We start from the raw sequence: 23,549 nt of genomic DNA, 5'->3' as shown, positions 1-23,549 counted from the left end.
AGTCGGCTATTGACAGCAGAAAGACATGCTTCTTGATAAATCGCACAAAGGCTCACCCGCCTCGCGCTGTCAGAATATATCAATCGCCTGGCTGCCCCATCAGCTCAAGGTAATGGCGTTTAGCTCGACACCCAGATGCGTCCGCCACAGGGATAGAGACAGTTAGCCATGCTTGAAATCTTATTTGATTTCAGGCTGATCTGAGATTTATTACTCTGAGACCATCATAACAGCGCTTTAAAATCCAGAACAAGATGGCTATGGTGGAATGCTGAGCGGTTAATTCCAGCGACGCGGTCCTGGAGGAGAAGCCGCGCAAAAAACGCACGATTATCCCCGGAGTCTGCTCACTGTGCTTAATGGTGCGGCGGAGAATTTTACAAATGACTTCTGCTGCCAAGTGTGTAAGAAGAGGCAGATACAGAGAAAAGCTTATTCAGATGCATTTAAGCTGTTCATACACCACAAATTTTCCATGCCCGTTCAGTCATTATTAGCTTAATGCCGCGTTTACAAATTAGCCTACAAGCAATCTAAATGTTGCGGAGCTCTTTTTTTTCTTCTGTATAGCCCTCAGGGCCAGGGATGTGTGTCAGATGAGTGTCCAAGATGTGACGCCTGCCGGTGTGTGAGGAAGGTGTAAGACAGGAGTGGTAGTGTGAGACCTTCTTCCGGCGATTTCTCCTCACGGTATTTTGTAAAACCCAGGGGACTTCTCATCAATTTGACCGTAAATGACTGTTAATGGTATATAAAGGGCTGTGTTATGCGCGTGAGTGTGTCATTGGAAGCAAGCAAACTACTTAGGAAGGAAGTGGGTTGTGTAGCCTTGGTGCTCCCCTGTGACCCCATTATGCCAGTAAGTCAGTATGGCCTTTGTTCTTGGGGTTTGGTGGTGATGAGGTGTCTTCCCCTGAGCGCTGAGCCTCCAACCTCTTGCTTCTCTGCACACTAACAAGGCGCACAGAACCCACACACAAATGCACACGTGCAAATTGGAACATATGCTGGACTTCCAGGAAGGCTACACTCTTAAAAATGAATTCCAATTAGAATCCAAATAATTTGCAGGCGCTTTAAAGCAATAAATGCTTGAAAAAAAAACCTGCTAGCATAACATATTTATTTGGACGCTACTATATAAAAGTTTGGGGTCGAAAAGACTCTCATGCTCGACAAGGCTTTTTTATTTAATTTAAATTACAGTAAAAGAAGCAATATTGTGAAATATTATTACTGTTTGCAATCACTGCATTTTAAAAAATAAAGTACCCCTGTTATGAATTATGAAAGGTTCATATTTTGTCCTAAACAGCTGGTTAAAAAAGACTAATATGCATTTATTTTTACCGTATTTGTTCAACGACTCACAAAGCAATTCATTTTTTTCCAAACCCCTCCGGTGACTGGATGATTTTAGCAGTGTTTATGAGCTTTTAACACTAAAATGTCCAACGTCCGAAAGCAGCACCTTGTGCCAGAAAAGGAATTTGCATTTTCTTTCAGATCTAAGTGAAAGTCAAGTGGGCGGGCAATATCCTAATATTTCATGTTAACATAAACATGAATTAGCTTGGGACTCGATTTAGAGTCAACTCTTTCTTTGATGTTTTATTCACTTAGAGATGTGTTACACACTTCATGAATGGTAATCAATAAAAAAATCAATAATAAGTGCACTTTAAAGTGTCATTTATTTTTGTGATGGCAAAACTGTTGTTAGGAGCCATTACCCCAGTATTTAGTGTCACATGAACCTTCAAAAAATAATTTTAATATGCTGATTTGCTGCTTAAAATACATTTCTTATAATTAATGCTGAAAGCAATTATACTGCTTAATATTTATCTGGAAATGATGTTTCTTTAAAACAACAAAACAGCATTTATTATTTCTTTTGCAACATTATACATGTCTTTACTCTCACTTTTGGTCAGTTTAATCCACCCTTGCTGAATACAAGTACTTCTTGCATAGGTTTTTGACAGACATTCGTGTTTTGCAGACACTTTTATTTAAAGCAACTTGCATTTTATTTAAAGCATTCACTTTATCAGTTCCTGGAGTCTCAGAGAGTTGAACCCATGCCTTCAGCATCACTCCACATGCTGCTGTTTGAGATACGAGAACACTTTCAAAAGTGATACACTTCACATATCCTCCGCCGTCAGATGTTGTATCCTGTCAAACAGGATTCATTTAATGGAAGAGAACATGCCCTCATGCTTGAAAACCAAGTATAAAGTAAAAGCAAGTATGAGCCAGACTACTAGATGACCGGTCACACCGGTCACAGTGCATTTTCTGTTGGTCACCGTTCAATGTAAAATCTGGGTCCTGAACCCAAACCGTCTGAGAATGATAGCTTTAAATTACTTTTAACCAAACCTCTGATCTGAATGACCAACGCTACAAAATATTTAAAAAATATAACTCAAAATGTAATGGGTGTACCTGCTGCAAAAACACTGAACCGTATTTAACCTAATTAAAGAATAGTAAATTTGTATAACTTTTTATCAAAGAATAATGGTGTAGTATTACTTCTATATGATTATAGTTTTTAAACAGCTATTTTTATATTCTATTTTATACAATACTGTAATGCAATACTGTAAAAAAAAAACACACACACGTCACATACACTTTTTCAGCTAAAATTCGCACATGTGCCTCTCGTTCCAAAAAGATCCCCCATCCCCTCAACGCCGCAATACAGAAGCGCACCATCCATCATTCATTATCTCTGCGATACCCGCGCAGAATCCGACGCGAGGCCCCATGGTGTCAGTCATAGTCACAGTTAGAGATCTGCCCTTATCTGTTGTTTATCCGGTGATGTCGGGGCTGACAGAGACGGAGCACGCCGTGCTCTTGAGCGGCACGCACATGGCCATCCGGCCTGTAAGCATTCGCCCCCTGGACTCCACACGCTTTCTCTAATTAAAGCCCAGTCGGCGGGGTCCGTGTTGGGCAGAGAGGACATGGTGATGGGGTAATGTGGCTACACGTGGAGCCTCAGGGGAAGAAGGTAGAGGGGTGAGAACAGAAGGAAATGAAAAGAGAAGGAAGAGTAGAAAGAATGAGACCTCTCTAAGCTGAGGAGCAACACCTTTCCCAGGAGGAAGCTGTCAAACAAACTCCACATCATAGCGGGAGAACGAGTTCACGGCCTGATGAAATGGAAACCATCATGTTGCTCTGTGGGTGTGTGTGTGTGTGTGTGTAGAACCACCATGTCCAGCTTATGTTCAGAACGGATAATAAAAGTGTACATTTAAAAATGTATCAGTTTGCATTATTTCCCTAGAAACATTATAAAGACAGTATATTTATTGAACTATTAACTTTAATGCAAGAACTAAAATGAAAAGCTATCATATATACACATCAATTATTGAATCATGTCAGAATTGCTAATTGTTGCTATTCATAATAATTTGTTATTTGCATTATGTCTAAAATGTTCATGCATTTTATGATTTAAGGTAATCTGATGTAATGATCACAAAAGTACAGAAATTAAATGCTGCATATACTACGTATGTTTTAGGATATTTCTCAACTACATTTCTTATACTTCATTCAACCTAAACCTTAATCCAGTAAGTTGCCAAGACATCAGCTCAGATTCAAGCTCATTTTTTTTTTAATGTAAAACTTTTTAAAAATCATCTGATACACACACACACACTCCTAAACACACACATATTAGTTCTGTTAAACGATGAATCATGATTAATTGCATTCAAAATAATGCATTTAAATAATGTGTGTATACTGTGTATATTTATTATGTATATATGAATACAAATGCATGTTTGTATTAAATATATATTATATATATATATATATATATATATATATATATATATATATATATATATATATATGTCTATATATATATATATATTGTATATATATATATATATATATATATATATATATATATATATATATATACATATACACACACATATATATATATATATATATATATATATATATATATATATATATATATATATATATATATATATATATATACTTATAATCATATAAATATTTTCCAAAATATAAAGCACTTCTTAACTAGTAAGGGAGGACTTTGTCAGAGGCAATATATTGTATGACCTTTTGCATTTCTTACAGTTGTGTATTTAAGATATGGTATGTGTCACTGAAATGTGTGTTTAATGTATTTTTAGACATTGCTGGTCATTCCATTTCTTTTATTAAATATCAGACACATTTCAAACTGACCTTAGAGATTGTTTGTTTTCCACTGTGCTGCTTTTCCTTTTTTATATATGTACTTTTTTATATGTAAATATGTCTTTGTCTAGCTTTATAAAAACTCAAGTTACAATAAAGTCCACCTTAAAAAAGTTTTTAGACCCGTGTTTCAAGTTTTCAAACACAAAAATGAATTAAAATGTGAATTAAAGTTGGCTAGTAATGTCGCAAGAGAAGAAAGCTACTTATAAATGTTCAGCTCAAATCCATGTCACTTGGTTGTTCTCTCTCATGACAGCAGGGCAGATGGTTATCCCGCCTATAAATTTATTGGCAAAAACAGACTGACTAGTTACTTTTGCGCTTAAGGATTGCTAATAGTATTTGATGACTTCATCCACATTGTGATTTAAATTATTTGGATATGTTATTTTTCTCAGCCACCTGTTGTAACCTGTCTAAACATGTCTTGATGCATTATTACCACGTTGCATCTACATTGAGGCATTAGCTGATACTCACACTCCGTACTGCATATAGAGGAGCCTGCCGTTTCTTGGAGACAAATCTCGGTTGTAATTGAGCACTCATGTTAGACCGGCTGAAAAAAAAAAAGCTCAAGCGATTTATTTACACTATGAGCAGAAAAACAGAGCTCTGTGTTCATTATGTATGTACTGCTAGGTGAAGTGGGAAAGAAAAAGAGTGAAGGCTTGGACCCTGCAGCCCTTAAGCTATTTGTTAGATGCTGCAACTCTCATTAAATATACATGTTTCTTATACTGGGTGGGTTATTACTATTAAATGTTAGGGTTAAATCCATAAGCAAACCTTTACATAACTTTGTTTATTTACATACACAAATAATGTTGGCATTTCCTTTCTTGATCTCTTGCTGTCTTGCTCTGCTAACTGAAAGCACAGACCTTCTCCAGAAGGAGAAGAGAAGAGCTGCGTGTGCTGATATCTGCTCAGAGCAAAACACCTTTTGTGAATATGTTTATGATTTGCTTCAACTGAAAAAAGTTCAATATCTCGATTTTTTTTTCTGCAGCTTCGTACCAGGTGAAGCAGGGAACCTGTGAGGTGGTGGCCATCCACCGGTGCTGCAATAAGAACAAGATAGAGGAACGTTCACAAACCGTCAAGTGCTCCTGCTTCCCTGGTCAGGTGGCCGGTACCACACGTGCACAGCCTTCTTGTGTGGAGGGTAAGTGCTTTTCATGTTTTGCTAATTTCCCTATTGGCAAAAACAGAAACAGCTATTCATACATTTCAGTGCAGTTTCGAAGTGACATTGCAACCCAGGTTTATTGGAAATACGTACATGCATTTCTGCAACCCCACACTTACGCACCTTAGTTTCAAAGTGAAATGTCCAGAGAGAAAATAACCAGAGTGTCTAAAAAGATATCATGTTGGAAATATTCCCTACACCAAACCTAATCCTACCCATTTGTGTTAACAAATTCAAAAGTAATATATAAACATATTCGCCGATGCAGCCATGCTATTTTAACTTCCTTATGCGGATTTGAGCTTTTTTGTTCCTTCCGGAGCTTTTCATCGCTTAAATGCAGCGCTGCGAGTTACAGAGTAAACCTGCCAAATTAGAAACTCATGCATATTAAGCTGTGCATGTGATGTCATTCAAAAATATCAGTTTTCAATGTTAAAATTGGACACCAACATATTATTATTATTACAGGGGCAGGTTATCGATGAATAAAGGCAAATGTTTGAGCAATTCTTGCAAAATACCATGCTACGGCCTCTAAACATGTTTACTGTAATGCATACTTTGTAAACTAATACATTTCAGTATCTGAATCACATAATCTGTTCCATATTTAAGGTCTATGGATTTTTTAACACGGTAAGCTTGCTCAGTAGCCCACCTGGTATATCATTGCTATGTCTATGCAAACTTGATTGCCGGCAGAGCCATGTATTTCTAATGAGTCTAGGTACATATTTTTTGAGGTTGTGCAAAATAAAAAAGCACATTAACAGTAGTGTAGTACAGTATGACAATGTTAAGATGGCCCCCGGTATTATCATTCATTTTATGTGACCCATTCACGCATGATCACAGACACGTTACCGTTTATACTTAATGTTAACCTGTCTCTTATGGCCAATTGCGAATGGGTTTCATTGGGAAAAGTATCCGATTTTGCTAAATATTAGGTGTATTTTGATTTCAAAACCATTATCCGTGTGACAAATGTGACTACAATGTCCTCCGCTTCATCTCTTCTCCATTACCTAAAGGTTTAGGACGAGAGAGTGTAGTTTGGGTGATGAAGGAGGTTTAAATGTGTCCCTTCGGTCATACTGTACGCTCTTTAGTTATGAAGGTAAGAGGGCGAACGCTGGCAGCCATTTTTCTTCTTTGTCTTCTTTGACACCCGAGACAAAAGACCCCAATAGAAAGTAGGGAGGGTTGCACCAGGGGAGGTATTCCATGTTATGACTTTCATGGCTCTCTTTGACTATAGTTCATGTAATGACAAAAATGGGTCCTATGCACATTTTGTATTTTCCACAGATGTGAGACTGCAGGTCTGTATTACGGAGGCACAAGGAATCTGATGTAACCGAGAGAAAGGCAACCAAAATCTATAAAAAGGATAACACACAAAGGATAAAATACACAATAGGGATAAATTCATCAGATTTTTTTTTATTTAAATACTGTACCTAATTATTTACTTTAATTTTTGCCTACATAATAAGACAAGTTTTTTAATATATATTTATTTTTAACCATGATACTGTTTTTTTCTGGTTTTCTAATGCAATTTTAATGTACATACTAATCTTGCTATTATTATATGTTTATGACATTGATTATTTATGTCCATGGGTGCAATATTATGCAGTTTTTTTTGTCTTTTAAAATTTTTGGTATACACTGAATGTTAAAAAAAGAGTTGGAGAGGCCGTGCGTGAACTCACATCAGAGGTCGTGTTAGCTTTGTGCTGATGTAAGAGAGTCAGTATGATTGACCTGTGTTTTTGTGCAGTGAAGGAGAGAGTGGTGAGGGTCATTTCTTCTATCAACATCGCTGGATCTCTAGATCCCTCAGGCCATCAGTCTCACTTTCTCCCTCAGGACCGCACAGCCCTCTGGAGGGAGGTCACATAAGAACATATTCTCCACTTCTGAAGCTTTATAAATATCTAATACTCAGAGCAAAGCTGGAGAGTAGCTAACTAGAAGTAGTGACATGACTAACTACATTTTTCAGTAGCTTAGAAGCTGTGTAGCTTTCCTAGAAAGAAGCAATTTCTCTCCAAAAATAGTGGTGTAGCATGAGAAAATGCTTTGTGTCACATATGGCATCGGTTCTGTGCTAAAGGTTCAAAGTATGCAAAGCAAATTTGTAAATACAGTAGGGTTTTGACAAAAATATCATGCAGAACAACTGTTTCAACATTGATAATGATGATGAATGTTTCTTGAGCATAATTAGAATGATTTCCGAAGGATCATGTAAACGTTCAAACATAAAAATCTCAGGGCATTTTATCCTGCAAATGTCACTTTAGTTTACCTTTAAACAGCAGATACTGAGCAGTGAATTAATTTTTTATTTAAATAAGTGTTTAGAAAAAAAACGTGTTAGGCGAGTAATTGCGAACTGTGGTATATTACAGGGAGTTACCGTTGCTTATTAGCAAGCCTGTTATTAACATGCTGTCTGTTTATTAGTGCAAATATTCTACACCACTAATCCTACCATTTACTTCATTTTAACTACCTTACTGACGATTAATATGCAACAAATTAATGCACCTTAAATTAAAGTGTGACCATACTTCTTTTATGTAATTGCTGTATTAGGTATTTGTATTGTGTTGTTCCTCTGCATGGCCATTAGAGGGCATTCATATATCAGTGAGAGCCACAGAAGAGCCTTAGAAAGAGCTGAAAGAAACTTCATTGAAACCTTCAGAGGATGAGAGCTGAGATATAACTCCTTATGGCAAATCAGCTAGGATCAGAATTTGATCAATGATGCACCGAGAACTTAGACTTTAAATCTCATTCAATGGGAATGTAATAAATAAGGGATTAAGTATCTGTGCGGTCTGATGTAGAGGTCCTTTGGTACTCTGTTCTGGCTGGGGCCGTATCTCTAGTCATTCCTCAGTGAGCTCTTTGGGCCTCTACCGACCTGCCCATTAAAATCTCATTAGAAGGAGCAAAGGGAAGGTAGAGAGAGATTCCCTTTGGCGCTCTGTGGGGAGATCTGCTTCACTTTGCATGAGGGCCTTTCTTTCTGCACTGTGTGCCCAGGATTTGCTCTCTGCTTTGGGGCTTGAGGCGAGCCCCCTCTGAGCCTCTGCCATCTGTGATTTGGGTATCTGTTCTCAGCAACACATAAAGGAACTTCAAAACCCTGTCTAATAAGTCCAGCATCCAGTTCACTGACATTTGTCCATGATTCAGGGTTCGTTTTGCAGTCAGACTTACTGTACATTAATAATAAATAAATAATGACATATTATTTTTTTTAAATATTAAAGAGTAAGCTAATACGAGCTTAATATGAGATTAGCACAGCTATAAAAATTTATTGCCAAGGATGGTCATATAAAGACTGTCTAAAATGTATTGAATTAATGAATATAGCTGATTGCAAGATCTAGGAGAAGTTTAGAATTATTTATAAACAAACAAATATTTTAGATTGGAGGCATTTGGATACATCTATATTTGCTGTTACAAATAATTTCCTTTCTCAAAGTTCCATTTGGCAAAGACCTTATAATCCTAATGCATAAAAAATGTTGCTTTTTAGGCAGGTAAATGATGAAATCCTAGATGTAAAACGTGACAAACAAGTTAAATACGCTGATCATCCAATCAGTTTGGTCAGCTAATTCAATATGGGTTTGTAGCTTTTTCAGGCAATAAAATTTGCTCTAAAAGTATTTATTTGGGAAATCTGACTTGATTTTCTGTACTGATTCCATCTATTGTTTCTGGGTCCTTGTACACACACGTTTAAACATTTAAACAAAATGAGTCTCACCAGTGTTGTATTAGATTAGAAACACGCAACCAAGAATAACAGTTTATCTCACGCCATTCACGATCAGCCTGTACCTTACTCTATGTCTTGTGCCAATGTAAGGCTGAGGTTACATTTATGCAGCAGATGTGGAGAAAACCCACAATGATTTCATGGCACACAGCGAGTGGTATGTTGGATTCGTGAGCTGGAGTGCCTGCTGTTTAATAAATAGGTCGGTGGGGTCAGGTGTGTTTCCTGCGCTGCTCTTCGGGCATATCCTTAAGGAGACAAATGTGCTGTTAGCCTGCAGAGAGTGATACTGAATTAATACACTGCATTAATGTGTGTCAAAGGCAGAATCTGTAGCTAAGCTGATAGTGTTGTAAATTAGGTCATTTCAAGCTTTGTGCTGCTGAGACGGAGTGCTGGGTAATCTAATAGACGGGTATAAATGGATTTGGATTGATACTAGGGAGTCTCTGACTCATAAACCACAATGTGAGGTGGGTTGGGATGCACACCCATATGCATATACGTGTATAGATATACATAGATATACAAATCCCTGTTAATATATTTGTATTGTGCATGCATGTATGTTTGTGAACTTTTTCGTATAGTTGCATGCTGTTTAGGAATCTGTTTTAACCAAGCATGCTGAATTCTGAATTTTGTATCATAAAATTTCTGTACTGCGAATGTGGAATTGCAACAACAGAGCACTACTGCAGGGATGATGCATTTTTGTTAGCATTTTCAGCACAAGCTAGCATTTTAGCGCTTCTGCTTCCATTGCCAGTCAGTGGGTATTTTCAATGTGATTTTGGATAAATGACAGAAATGAAAGGTCTGTGGTCAGCACGAGCTGAAGGTATTTTCATGTTTTATTACGGATATATTCAAAATACATAATAAATACCTGCTTGTGATCCAAGCTTTTACTTGTCTTGATCATCTACTCGCTATTCCTATTTTTCAACCTTGTTGTGTTAATATCACACTCTTGCAAATTATACATACACAAACTTTCAGAGAAAATGTTTTGAGAGACTGAAATGGCTGTTGGAAGCTTACTCGTGGTGATGCTGATGTAATGTTGTTGCGGTGTAGTTCGTTTATAGTCTTTAGCTTCTGACTGTATTTAGGCTTCAAATTTTACAATAGTTGGGTTCATATCAAATACTATCACGGTGAGCTAAATAATGAACTTTGTTGACCCTGGAGTAACATTGTGATTAAACAATCAGATCAGAACCGCTTAGTTTTTCTTAAGTTTAGGCTTATAATCAGTGTTTGTTGCTTGTACATCAGTGTCATTCATCTATAATTTCTTCTGATTTTAGGCATTACCCATGGTTTAGGTTTAGGTGTAGAGATATGGTCAAAATTACATTTTCGGATTAAAATGTTGTTCCAGGGTCTACAAAATATGTTGAACCAGAAACACATATAACTCAAACATTTGAATTATGTAAAGCTACAAAACTTCATAAATATGTAAATCTTCCGTTTTCAAGCGCGCGAGTTGAAATGCTGATGTTTTTTTCTGTTATCTCACATTGTGAAATACACGTCACATTGACAATAGTGGCAATGTTTGCGCGTTTAAGAGAGAATGTCTGCATGATTTAAAATACTTATGATCACCACATGCTGGCTTTCCCCACCAGGCCCACTGCAACATGCCACAAACCCCAGTGCCAACAATTACAAACACAAACAAGAAGAGACAGACAGTGAGACACTTTCTCAAGATGTCTGACATGCTGTTCCCATCCCATCTTGTTCTCTGCTTTTCCTTCTTGCCAGTTTTTTCCAATCTGTCCTCCCCTCTCTCTCTCTTTCCCTCCGACGTTACTCGCCTGCGCTTTTCCTGCAGTTTCCTCAGCCACCACATGATGTCAGACACATTTCAAACACGGCCTCCCCACACCTCTGAAAGGAGGGTAGCAAAAATATTTCTGCATCCTAGAAAGTCAGTCACATCTGCAGCAATGACTCCGTCTAAATCCAACAAGGCGCCATACAGGGAATGAAAGCTTAAATTAGTGCCTTCATATCCTCAGATAGGGCTTTTCATGACTGAAAATAGAAAGACCATCAGAGTCTTGCAGTTGTCCCTGCCACTTCAGCACTAAAAGCGAGAAAAATCCCTCCAAGTATGTGGGCTTTGGCCAAACTCTATCCAGTTAAATGCCTAAATGGTGGAGTGAGAGATTTGGTGTGGAAAAGCTGAAAAAAGGATTCAGACAAAGGTGTCCACAACTGCAAACCTAAAGCCATTTAACTCCTGAAAAGCTTTAGTTGCTCAGCTGGCCTTTTTCTTTGGGGAAGTTTCATACCCTCAGTTTAAAACACCTGCTATAACATATATATATATATATATATATATATATATATATATATATATATATATATATATATATATATATATACACTTTTAAACAATTTTTAACCCTTGATCGTAAAATTGAACAAATTTTTGAGCATCATTACTCCTGTGTCACATAATCTTTTAGAAATCATTTTAACACATTTAACATTTCTTACTATTATTAATATTGAAAACAGTTGTGTTGCTGAATTTCTGTGGAAACCATGATGCTGTTTAAAAAAAGAACACTATTTATAGTACGAAATCCAAAAAGGGATCACAAGTCTTGTAAGAACTTCATTGTCAACCTTCAGGTGCCGATTTGATACATATAAATAAGCGATGTACCATACATATTATACACTAAAGAATCTACTATTATATGTAATACTCGATACGATACGATATGGTATACAATGTAATATACCAATATATGTTTACAAAAACTTTACTCAGATCAGGTCTAAGGGATAATCCAAAGAGGGCTAACAATGTAACAGGGTAGTGTTTCGAGCTTTATTAAATGTATCAAATACACCTGACCAGAAAGTTACCAGCACTGGACATGTCCAAAACTTATGCTGGTGATTGGCAGGTGAATGTTTGCAGCAGTCACAGGCAGCGCTTCTGTCTGAGAAAAATGTATCCAGCTGGGCATTGGTTAAGTGAGCACTGAATAGTATTTTGCACTGCAGCAAAGTAAACTACTCATGACCACCTTTACTAGAATTTATCATGCTTCATTATAGGCTTACTTATTGTTCAAAAAAATGGTCTAACTTCTTGTAGAATTTATATTAGATAATCTGTTAATGGAATAGAGTTTTCATTATAGATTTATGATATAGATATATTAACTGCGCCATGCTGTAGATGTTTTTAAATGTGCAGGCGGTTGTTTCTTCATAACAAATGCTGTATTGATTCATCAAAAAAGGCATTATTGGTCTGGTAATGATTATGAGTCTTATTATAACACATGCTACAGTTAAGAACTATCGCTTTTCAGATATTCTAAAAGATTACATAGATTATATCATTAAGAGTCTAATGAACTGTTAAGGAGTAAGAAATAAACAAATCAATATTAGAAAATATTAAATGAATTAACTCATGACGTTGAATTAGAACATTTCTTTCAAACAACAGCCTGTATGTGTCTAAATAACATATATCCTATGTAAATGAGTATTTGCTAACTATGACATTGCTTAATTGAATGGGAGGAAGTAATAGTCAAAGATAGGCATGCAAATATATAAGCCACAATTTTTCCTAAATTGCACAAATGTTAATTAATTGTTCTACCAAACATATATTTCCTGTAAATGAAAGAAAAATATTTATTTTGATCATTTTGTCAGATAATAATGGGTTGAAGAAGAGGTACGTTTAATGTGAATTTAAATCATGACTCCAAATTCTCCACACGAAGTGGACACCCATGACGACCAATATTTATCTTCACAGTGGTTGTTTTTGGGTGCTAACAAAAGAATACACTCATATTGTTGTGTATGTTTGTTTAGTCTCACAAGTCACACTCACGCAGACAAATTATGGAGCGCTCTCAACAGTAATGAAAACATCCTTTCATAAGGTTGCCATTACATCTAATAATGCCCACATTAATGCTAATTATGCACCCACTGATTCTCTGTACTACTGCAATCAGACTGTGGACTTCACACGGAAGCAAATACACACACACACACACATGTTGGTTTTTGTGTTTTATGAGGACCCTCCATAGGCGTAATGGTTTTTATACTGCGCAAACTGTACGTGCCCTTACAGGAAAATTTATGCATTTTTAAATAATAAAAAAAAAACCCCACCATGTTTTTTAAGCCTTTTGAATTATGGGGACATTGGCAGTGTCCTCATAAACCAACTTCAAAATGTAATACCTATGTCATACCTGAGTTATTAAAGAAATTTGTATCCCCATAAACCACAAAACCAGCACACACACAGTAGCTACACTGTAACTGCTTATTTTGTTGATTTACAAGCAGTGTCATTTGACTATAGCCGTCCTATTCTCCAAATCTACAAACACACATGCTGCGTGAACCCCTGCTTTCATGTCCTGTAAGACGTTCACTCAGGATGCTTGAGAGGATTTGTGCGTGTTCCTTTGCATAATTCCATGTAAAGCTGGTTTTCGCTGTGTATATCCTCTCTCTTTCTATTATTGAGGACAATGGGCTTGTGAGCAGCTCTCTTATGGACGCACTCATCTCAATGAGCCTCATTTGAACAGGCTATTGATCTGCTTCTCAGTACTGGATTTAGGCTTCCTTGGAAGTGACACAGGAGAGCTTGGACTGCTCAGAGGACTTAAAAAGCTGAGTAGCAAGGGTGTTCAAACGTATTGCATTGGTAAAAACCTCTATTTGGGGTTGAAAAAGCCGAACCACTTTGACCTAAAATATTGATGTTTATTTAATATTTATATGCATTTTAGTTTATTTGAATAATTTAAAAACAAATTTTCATATTTATAATTCTCTGATGTTGGTTAATATTCACAACATGCAGATAAAACAAGTGTTTTGTTTTTAATTGAGAATATCTATATGTATTGCTTTTCATCAGCTCTCATGAACCCCAGTTGGGGAACAGTTGTGTTTCAGCAGTTATACAACTTAGATTTAACACTTAGATCATATCAGATGTGATTAAATATTTGAGAAGACATCATGGGATTATCATGTAGTTATGATGGAGAAGCTGTTTCCGATGTACTGCTATTCAGAGTGGATAATGGAGCATCACTTCCTGCGTTGTGACAAATCAAGCTGCTAGCAAAACGACTTTTTTCACACCATTATCTTCTTGTGTGGTGTTAACAATTGTTTATTCAGCCTGTGTTCAGCTGTTCTCTATTTGTGAGAAAATGATCTTTCATGTATTTTCCTCTGTGTTTCTCAGTTGGGAAGTAATGTGATCTGTATTAGTCATCTTGGTTGTTTCGCTTGCCATTGCAGGTCAAAGCTACACCTGACATTTCTCATTGTTACAGGTTTTTTGATGACTCGTTTGATACTTTGAACATATTAATGTTAAATATTAAATTTTCCCCATCTTTTTGCAGCTTCCATCGTGCTGCAGAAGTGGTGGTGCCAAATGCACCCATGTTTGGATGGCGAGGAGTGTAAAGTTCTTCCAGACCTTACTGGTTGGTCCTGCAGCACCGGTAACAAAGTCAAAACCACCAAGGTGAGTTGCATTTTGCTGATGGGGTTTATTTGGTTCTTAAGGAACTATGGGCAGCACTGAAAAATGCCTGGTTGCAATCTGACAAATGCTATATCTAAGTCCATAAGAGCCAGGTTGGCACAGAAACTGTCTTCTGCCCATGGAACCTTTTTGTTGCCATAAAAGTACCTTTTAAACAGACTTTTCTAAGAGCTACTATATATGCCATCAAAACACTCACTCCCCTGAAGTATTCTCAAAGGGTGTTTCTTTGAGGACCCCTTCTCCCAATGCCTTTTTCTCAGGCAAACCATTCTTCAAAGCAACGTTTTGTTGAGGCCTTACTTTTATAAGACTCTCTGAAGCTCCTGAGAGTACAAGAAGGGCTATGTTATGAGATAAAATTGTCATACATAGGGTTCTGTAAAACAATTACAATTAAATGTTAACTGTTAACATTTGTGAAATGTGCCCAGTCCTAAAAACTGATTTTTAAAAATTTGGTGCTGCAGTATGTTATAGGCAGATGCATGACTCAGAATTTCTAAAAGAGACTTATTAAAGAATCAGCAAAGCTTGAAGATATATAAAATTTCAGAGTAACTCTACAGAGTTTGTGGCTCAGTGAACAAATCCCCAAGGACTTCAGAGAAAAGTTTCAAACTGCGAAGGAGAATTTTCAAAAGCAGATTCTAGACAAATATGCAGAGACAACATTGTTGGTCCATGCTACCTTTGACTTGAAAAAGCCATAAAAGCAAACAGGAAAATTGACTTATTTTTCAATTAAAGATTTTGTGCATCAGCTCATCCGAATTGGTTTATTGCCTTAAAATGTCAGTATTCAAGCTCAAAATAGATATGATTGCTGAGATTAGGTTTTCAAAACTTTCTTTCTGTATGGAAAGCAAATTAAATTAGGCAAATGCTTATCTCCTAAATCAAAATAAAGATTAAAAAAGAGACTTTGAGACATACGATGTGCTTCTCTTTGTTCTCTGAATTCCAGGGGGTGTCTGCCGTTTTAGGCAGTTGTGACATACAGGTGAAGTATTAAAGAAATAACGGTGTGTGAGAACACAACAGCCATAAGAATAATTGCTCAGAGTTATAAAGTAACAGCAGAACATCTGTTGTGTTCATTAAAATGCATTATGGCTATGAGCTCCGCTGAGGCTTTCAAATTAAGAGTCCTAATTAAATTGGTAAGAGGGAGAGGCGAGAAATGAATGACGGCTCTGGGTTTACATTCAGGATTAATGACTCTGTTTACTGAGTCCTTTATTGGCTAAGTTGACTGTCAGTGCACTAAGCCCCGCCTTCTGTCACCACGGGAGCCAATGGGCTGCAGTCAGTCACAGAAATGCGAGGTGGGAGGGTGTGTCTTACTCCAGTGAGCATTAATTCTGAATTTAATAGCAGTGGAAATGGAACAGTAACCAGCAGGCTTTAGAGCACATGTCACAGGAGATTGTGGCGATGAGCCAGGATACATATTGTGTTCTCTCTCTGTCTCTTTCCATCTGCTTTCTTATATCTTTACATTCTCCTCCTGTACCATCCACTTAATATCTGTCCTGACTGAGTTATGTTTTTTTCTATCCTTTTTGCTGTACAGCTGCCGTACAGCTTAATGTCTCTTTCCAACACTAAAGCATCTTTAAAAATATTTTAAAAATAATATAATTTTATTTAATGACGTTATAAAAATAAACATGTTTAAATCATTTAATAATTTTATACATTTAACCAAGGAACAATTGTATATTTTCTTCTTCTTTTTTTGGCCCCATTCACAAATATTTATGGTAGCACATTATTTTAAGGATGTTAATTAGTTCTTATAAGCCCCTATTAATGCCTTATTCTGAATTGCCATATTTTAGATAATTTATATTTTAGATAATTCTACCCCATACTTAAACTTAACAACTACTTAATAAGCAGCAGTTGATTTTTGAGGCAAATGTTGTTGTTAATAGTGAGAACTGGTCCCCAAACTAAAGTGTGACCATGTTTATTAAGCATAAAAATAAGAATATGTTATATATATATATATATATATATATATATATATATATATATATATATATATATATATATATATATATATATATATATTTTGATTAAACATCTCTATGCACATTGCTTGTCATTCCAGTGATTTTGTACTATAAATCCTACCTCCCTTTTTCTTTATAGGTCACTCGATAGCAAGAACATTGTTGCAGTACCAAGATGCCCAAGACTCCTTACTAACTCCTAATGGAAAAGAAGACCCTCTTGTTTAAGACACTGACATTACAGAGGATACCATATATATGAAAGATGGACAAACTCACTGTAGACTATAGATGGCTACCTTGCTCTGACAGAAGACATGAGGATGGACAAGGATCTCTGTATAAACCAGAGGTTTGAATGAAGATGCTGGACATGTGCTCCTGTGAGAGACTGCATTTGTCAGCTGACAGTGACTTTTTGGATTTCCACTGGCTCTCTTGTGTGTATGTGTGTGCATGTGTGAGACAGACAGTAGGACGTGAGACTTGTAGGACAAACTGTGGTCAGTTCAGACCTGTCTTGGAGCTTGTGTGTCTGTGTGTAAGTGTGTGTTAGTCAGGTCGATGATGATGAGACAGTAGTTGAACACTGTTCATCCGCTTTCCAGCACACAGCAAACTTTATATTCATGTGTAGGGTGGGGATTGCTCTGAATGTGTGATTCACAAGTTATCAAATTTCTCTTTTGGGTCAAATGTTTCCTTTAAATTATTTTGCACTTCTAATTAGGGTTGTTAAATAGGATCATAACAGCAAATTAAAAATTTATTACTTTTTTGCACTAGATAAGATCATATGGAGACGTTTTCCATTTTCTAGTCTTTTACTGTCCGTGTAAGATGGAATTCAAGAGAGAAACATTTACTAAGCTTCCTTCCACAAATGCGCAAAGTAGAAATGCAAGTGATGTAGCCATCAGTAAAACAATGGTAAACTGCAGTAAAATACAGCTCCTCCTTGCTGTAAAATGTTACGTAATGTGAGCTTTACAGATGCAATCCCCTTCAAAAAACTCTTAAAACTGACAGCTGGCTAAAAACATCTATGTTACTCTGTAAAAAGATCCACAAAAAATTTAAAGGTGCACTAAGTACATTTTTACTAAAATAAAACCTAAATTAATCACAATTAACTTATGATGACTTAAAAAAATAAAAGCTTATTTTATTCTACAAATGGCACATCGGACCATGATGCTTTGATCACGTGACCTGCCAAATACAACTATTACCAGAAACTGTTGGTTTCAGAATAAATGCATCTACATAAAAAAACTAAAAACTTTTACATTACAGCCATGCCACTAGGTGTCAGTATAAAATCCAAGTGATCTGTAAGTGAAACATAACACGAAAGTTACTTGGTGCACTTTTAAACAAAGAAACACAGTATATTGTTTTTAACATTCTGCTTTCTGGTTTAACTGTGACTCAAAAGTACTCTGTGAACAAAAAGTACTCTGAAAACAGGCTAGCAACTGAGATGATGAACATGTTTAAAGATAAGCTCCAATGTGAAGAGGCATAACTCATGCCCAATACTGCAACGAAATAAAGTTTGAAATAGAATCAGCTCCACCATTCATCACTGGTTTTCTAATCTCAATGTGTTCCTCCACAGACTCTAAACTAACCTAAACTTGAATTCTGAACTCTAATCGGTCCTTTTGTTCGCTCTTGCCAAGCATTACCTTTTCCAGGGTTGGATCGAACTTTCAGAAAGACGCTGTCCATTGTGTCTTTATCTCTGAATGTCTTTCTCAGAGCTCTGGTGGCGTGTGAAGTGTCGAATGAGGTTTTCTCTCTACAAGACAGCCCTGTACGCTAGGCTCGCCCTGGGCCTGCCCAGACGTCTTCCAGGCTTCAAAGCCCCTTCAGACTCCAACCGTCTGCTTTGTGAGCTGTGATGAATGTATCAGAACCACTGTGATTCCAGTGTTGAGCCTTGGGAGATAGGGTCGAGTGCCATCTCGAATTCTCATTACTGAAGCCCAGGATACCGCTAGCCCTCTCCTGGGATGGTCCGGGTGTATTTTTAGGTCTGCTGCTATTGGGAAAAGCTCATCCTGTTCTCGTTTCAAGTGGTCAACTGGAAGTGCCATGACTGAACATTTTCTCCATTTTTTTTTCTGCATATTTTTTGTCTGTCTGCATATGTTTATCTACAGATCCATCTAAAGAGGCTTTGTTGTGTCGGGACGCCCTCCCGGGAAGCAGAAAGCCGCTAAGTCCTGATGCGGACATGGAATGAAGCCTCTTCGCTCGTCGTCCCGAGAGGCAGCCATGCTCTGAGGATAAACCTGATATGTCGTCTGACCCAACAACACTTTTGGTTCAAGAATCAATATTTGAAGACAATTTCTGCACCACTCCCTAGTGGCCACGGGCTGTTGTTGCAGATCTGGCCTGTCGCTGATAGAAGAAAAATGAGATGAGAATTGCCAGTAGGTCAGTGATATTTCAAAGCACAGCTGCACCGCATTTGTAGACATGTTCGAGTGGTATTGGCAGAACAAATGCACGTGCGAGTCTATGACACTCAGATGATGCATATATATATATATATACCCACTCTTTTCTATACCTCTAAGCACTTTAAACAGCCTGGGAGGAGATGCGCCATGTATGACCCACAATTTCGATTGGGGGATCGATGTTTTACTCTGCCGGGTGACTTGAACGTCAAAATAAAGCAAAAGAGAAAGCAATGAGTGTAAGATTGCAGGCAGATTTCATAAGTGAGTTTACTGTTTGCGCTCAAATCTCTCCACGTCCCAGGAGCCCACTTAAACACTGGCTCGCTTCGTGGGGTGGCACATACCCTGCCTTCTCTGCAATGAAAAGAAACAAAATCTAAAGCAAAGATAAACATAAGCAGTGCTATTTCTACTCAGGCTGTCATCCGTTGTCGAGTTTAATTCACATTTGCTCGGAGTGAACGTTTCTTACGGCTGTGTTCATGTAGAAAGCGAATTGAAACCTTGATATAAACAACTGATTATCATGTGCTATGAGGGAGCCGTTGTAAACACCAGGACTGGGGGATGTTTATTACAGAACTGAGCACACATGCTGAATCGTCCCCGAACTCGGAAAGAATTTGAATGACATTCCCTTCATATCCAGTTCTCAAGAATTCTCCACTGGCACCGCTGTCACAATACAATTTGTCAAAGTGCTACAAAGCATAAATAATCTATGATGTAAAATGCTTAGATTGAATAATTTATGGATACTAGACTATGAAATAATGAAAAGTAAGTATGAAAAGCAAATGACATCTCGTCTGGTCTTTGAATTAGAGTGATGTGCTGCTTGCTTTGACAGCTGAAATTAATTACTGCATATGACGACCAGCTACAAAGAATTATTGCTGTTTCGGGCATTTGCAAGGAGATGTAAAACTTGGATTCTGAGGACACATGGGAAGGGTTTTTCAAAGATAAATGACATCGCAGTACGGTCTGAAGACTTCGGTTTTTGACGTATGCAATAAAACTTTTTAATATTTAAAGATGTTTTAGATAAAAGTTGTGCCAGGTTAACTAAGGCTAATCATGACAAGAAAAGCAAACAGCTCAGTCTATTTCTAACATTTAAATTTAGGTTCTAATATGAAATTAGCCATGTCAGGGGTGATTTACCCACAACTTGATGTCCACAAAATTGTGACGCACAGGACAGTGGAATGGTAATAAAAATGCATTTTTTTTTTTTACTTTAACTTGAGCAATGTGTTTATAGAATGATACGTCATGCACGATAGACTGCAAGAGACCTAAGTACACCACTAAAACATGTCAATTTATCAAATATTTACATACAATAACAACCGAAAACAATACGGTGCAGTGCAACAAATCTGTTCATTATATTTATATATTAAACATGCTTTTGCATCAAAGACATGAATCACAAACAGTAGGATAAGACATGCTTTTTTCCATGATTTTCCAAAATGGTAACTAATGAGAAGATTTGCTTAATAAATTATGTTATTGTTTTCTTTGTGCCCGGCAAAGTTTTAATAAAAACTTGATGAATCATTTTCAGAAGAAATGTCACTGTATTGCGAATATACATCACATACATAATAATAATCACAGCTTAAGGGGTTGCAGGCATCAATAACAATGCCCTTTAACTGTGATTTTATTTACAATATAAGCTAATAAATAATACATAAATGGCATATGCGAAGTATAAATATAATGCTAGTGTTTCGTAAGAGAACGTGAGAAAGTGAACATTTAAAGGGTTGTCGAGACACAGCCTGTGACCCCGAAACCATTAGCTTTGTTTCTCTCTTCGTGCTACAATAATCCGAATCTGTTATCTCACAAAACCAATTAACCACACTAGCAGTCTATGTTGACCCCAGCGTTTGCTCTGGATTTGAGGTTCAGGAACATCCCTGATTCATTATCCTCAGATACCACCCTGCTTTTCACTAATATGTGCCAAGGGAGGTGCCAATGTGACCGAGCCTGATAACATAGATGCCTGTGGGCACCCACTTTCACTCGTGGCCAGGGTTCTGGTGCTGGAGGCACATTGTCATGGCACAGCTAGTGTGTCGAATGGGATTGAAGCAGCAGATACTGCGACATTCGTTACATCTGTGCGCTTTGAGGAAGAGCAGCAGTAATGGAGGAACCTGGAGAGAGAAACAAACAGCGCTAGGCATGTGGTGCAGTCGTTTATACGCTAAATCTAGCCGCGCGTGATGTCTCATCTATATATATATATATATGACGATATAGGATATTGTCGCGCATACTGTGCGTAAATGGATCAAAATGTGCTTGTCAGTGATAAAACTGCGCCGTTCAATTGTGACTTACGTACGTCCATGCAAGCGTGTAAGCGATATCACCTCTGAGGCTTGTAACCAAGCCGCTCTTTCAGTCTTCCTTCCTTCCGCTGGTATCGTGACAAGAAGGACAGATTTCTCATTGTCACATACAGCATAAACATAGACTGCCAAACAACACTTCATAAATCACACAAACAGACTCAATATGCGTTGAGACTCCACAACACATCTTACAAAACCTCTGGAAAATGATGTAATGCGATATGATTGAATATGAAAACATGTAACCCAACACAGCCTGGGAGTATGTCTTTTTAAAGAGCTATTTAAAGAACTTTGCCCCCAAAAATTGTGGAAATATGATTTACTGCCGTTCTTAATTACTGTCAAGGAGGCAGCGTGCAGGATAAGATTTAGAAACCGCAGTTAGCAAACGACCCACGGCAACGTTTGGGTATAGTGCTAAACAACTGCCTGGGAAAATGTTGTTTTCTCTGGCACAGAACAAGTGTTGAAATGTTTGTTGTTAGTGACGTTTTTTCCCCCTTATATCTATCATACATAATTCATCATTCATGCCCAGAATACAGGATTTGTAACCGTTTAAAAGATTAATAGCTTGTTTACTTGACAAATTGTGTCTGATTTCATGGGTGGGAGAGGGGAAACGCTTGGAAATTATGGCGTTTGGAGCATTAAATGAACATATTTCTGTGCAAAGTGAAACAATTAATATTGTCTTTGAATTACTAACAAGTAATTGAGTTTTTTCTAGTAGTGCATAAACATGTGCTTTATACATCTATTCATTGTTTCATATTTTACTTGCTTAATTTTCTCTCTTCCTACCTTGCATTTGTCCACTTTTTCTAACTTCCCGTCTCGTTTTTCTTCACTTCCTCTAGTTTTCCTAAATCCTTTCTTGCTGTATTTTAATTTCCATCATTCTTATCATCCATCCTTTTCTTTTCTTTTTTCTTTTCATTTTTCCCTCACCATATTGCGTTACTAGCATATTTCTTTCTTCTGTTCATCCCTCCCTCTTTATGTCCATTTTTCCGTTCTTCCTCCCACCCATCAGTTCCTTTTTGTTGATGTCCTTTCTTCCTTGCCTTTTCTCCTCTTCCTTTATTTTCCTTCGTTTCTCTATTTCTACCGATGGTTCCTCATCCGCCGTTTTCTCCCTTCATTCAATTTCCCCTTATCTACTTTTTTTTAAATTCCTTTAATTTTCTTTCCTCCCTTCCTGCCTTTTTCTTCCTTCCAAGAATGTTCATGCTGAAAAAAGAGAGAGGGGAAATGTGAGAGAGGGAGTCTTCCATTATTTGCCTGGCTGTATTTTAAATCCAAATCCAAATTTCTGTTGCTCTGCATTAATTATTGCATGTTTAATTATCATGGATGTTTGCGTTTATCTCATAAATGTGTCTCACACTAATTGTTTGTGACATTTTCTGTCCCAGTTCTTATTTCTCTAGAGAATAATTCCACAGTTCACGTGTGTGGTGTGAGGGGATGTATGCCAGTGTCTCCTTCTTTCTGTTTCTATCTTTCTCTTTCTCCAACTCTGAAGGTGTTGGCAGGCTTGTCACGTTTAATATCTTCCAGCAGAAGAAGTGTATTTAAGATCGCAGGGTGTGATCGAGATAAAGATCCTGTAGTGGATACAGTGGCAGAGTGCACAGGAACGGAGACCTATGTGTGCACTTACATAATTGAAACGCTGATCGAGTGAACGAAACATGGCATGCGGTCATGTCTCCTCAGAGGTCGCAGTGGTTGGTGGACCAGTGATGCTTCCTTGTTAGAGAAATAAAAACTCATAAAAT

At 37.2% G+C, this 23,549-nt stretch overlaps 1 protein-coding gene across 1 annotated transcript in view; it reads left to right on the top strand.

The window, feature by feature from the left end:
- tafa4b (TAFA chemokine like family member 4b) overlaps positions 1-18,478 on the top strand; it is a 39,394-nt gene extending 20,916 nt beyond the window's left edge. The window contains exons 4-6 of the mRNA XM_043251597.1: positions 5,291-5,446; positions 14,738-14,862; positions 17,044-18,478. Of these exons, the coding sequence (XP_043107532.1) occupies positions 5,291-5,446; positions 14,738-14,862; positions 17,044-17,055 (293 nt within the window). The 3' untranslated portion in view covers positions 17,056-18,478. The remainder of the gene's footprint in view (positions 1-5,290; positions 5,447-14,737; positions 14,863-17,043) is intronic.
- The last annotated feature ends 5,071 nt before the right edge of the window (positions 18,479-23,549 follow it).

The sequence above is a fragment of the Puntigrus tetrazona genome, chromosome 11, assembly GCF_018831695.1.
Source record: "Puntigrus tetrazona isolate hp1 chromosome 11, ASM1883169v1, whole genome shotgun sequence".
Taxonomy (NCBI): domain Eukaryota; kingdom Metazoa; phylum Chordata; class Actinopteri; order Cypriniformes; family Cyprinidae; genus Puntigrus; species Puntigrus tetrazona.
The sequence above is the reverse complement of the archived record's forward strand: the minus strand, read 5'-3'. Positions and strand labels throughout refer to the sequence as shown.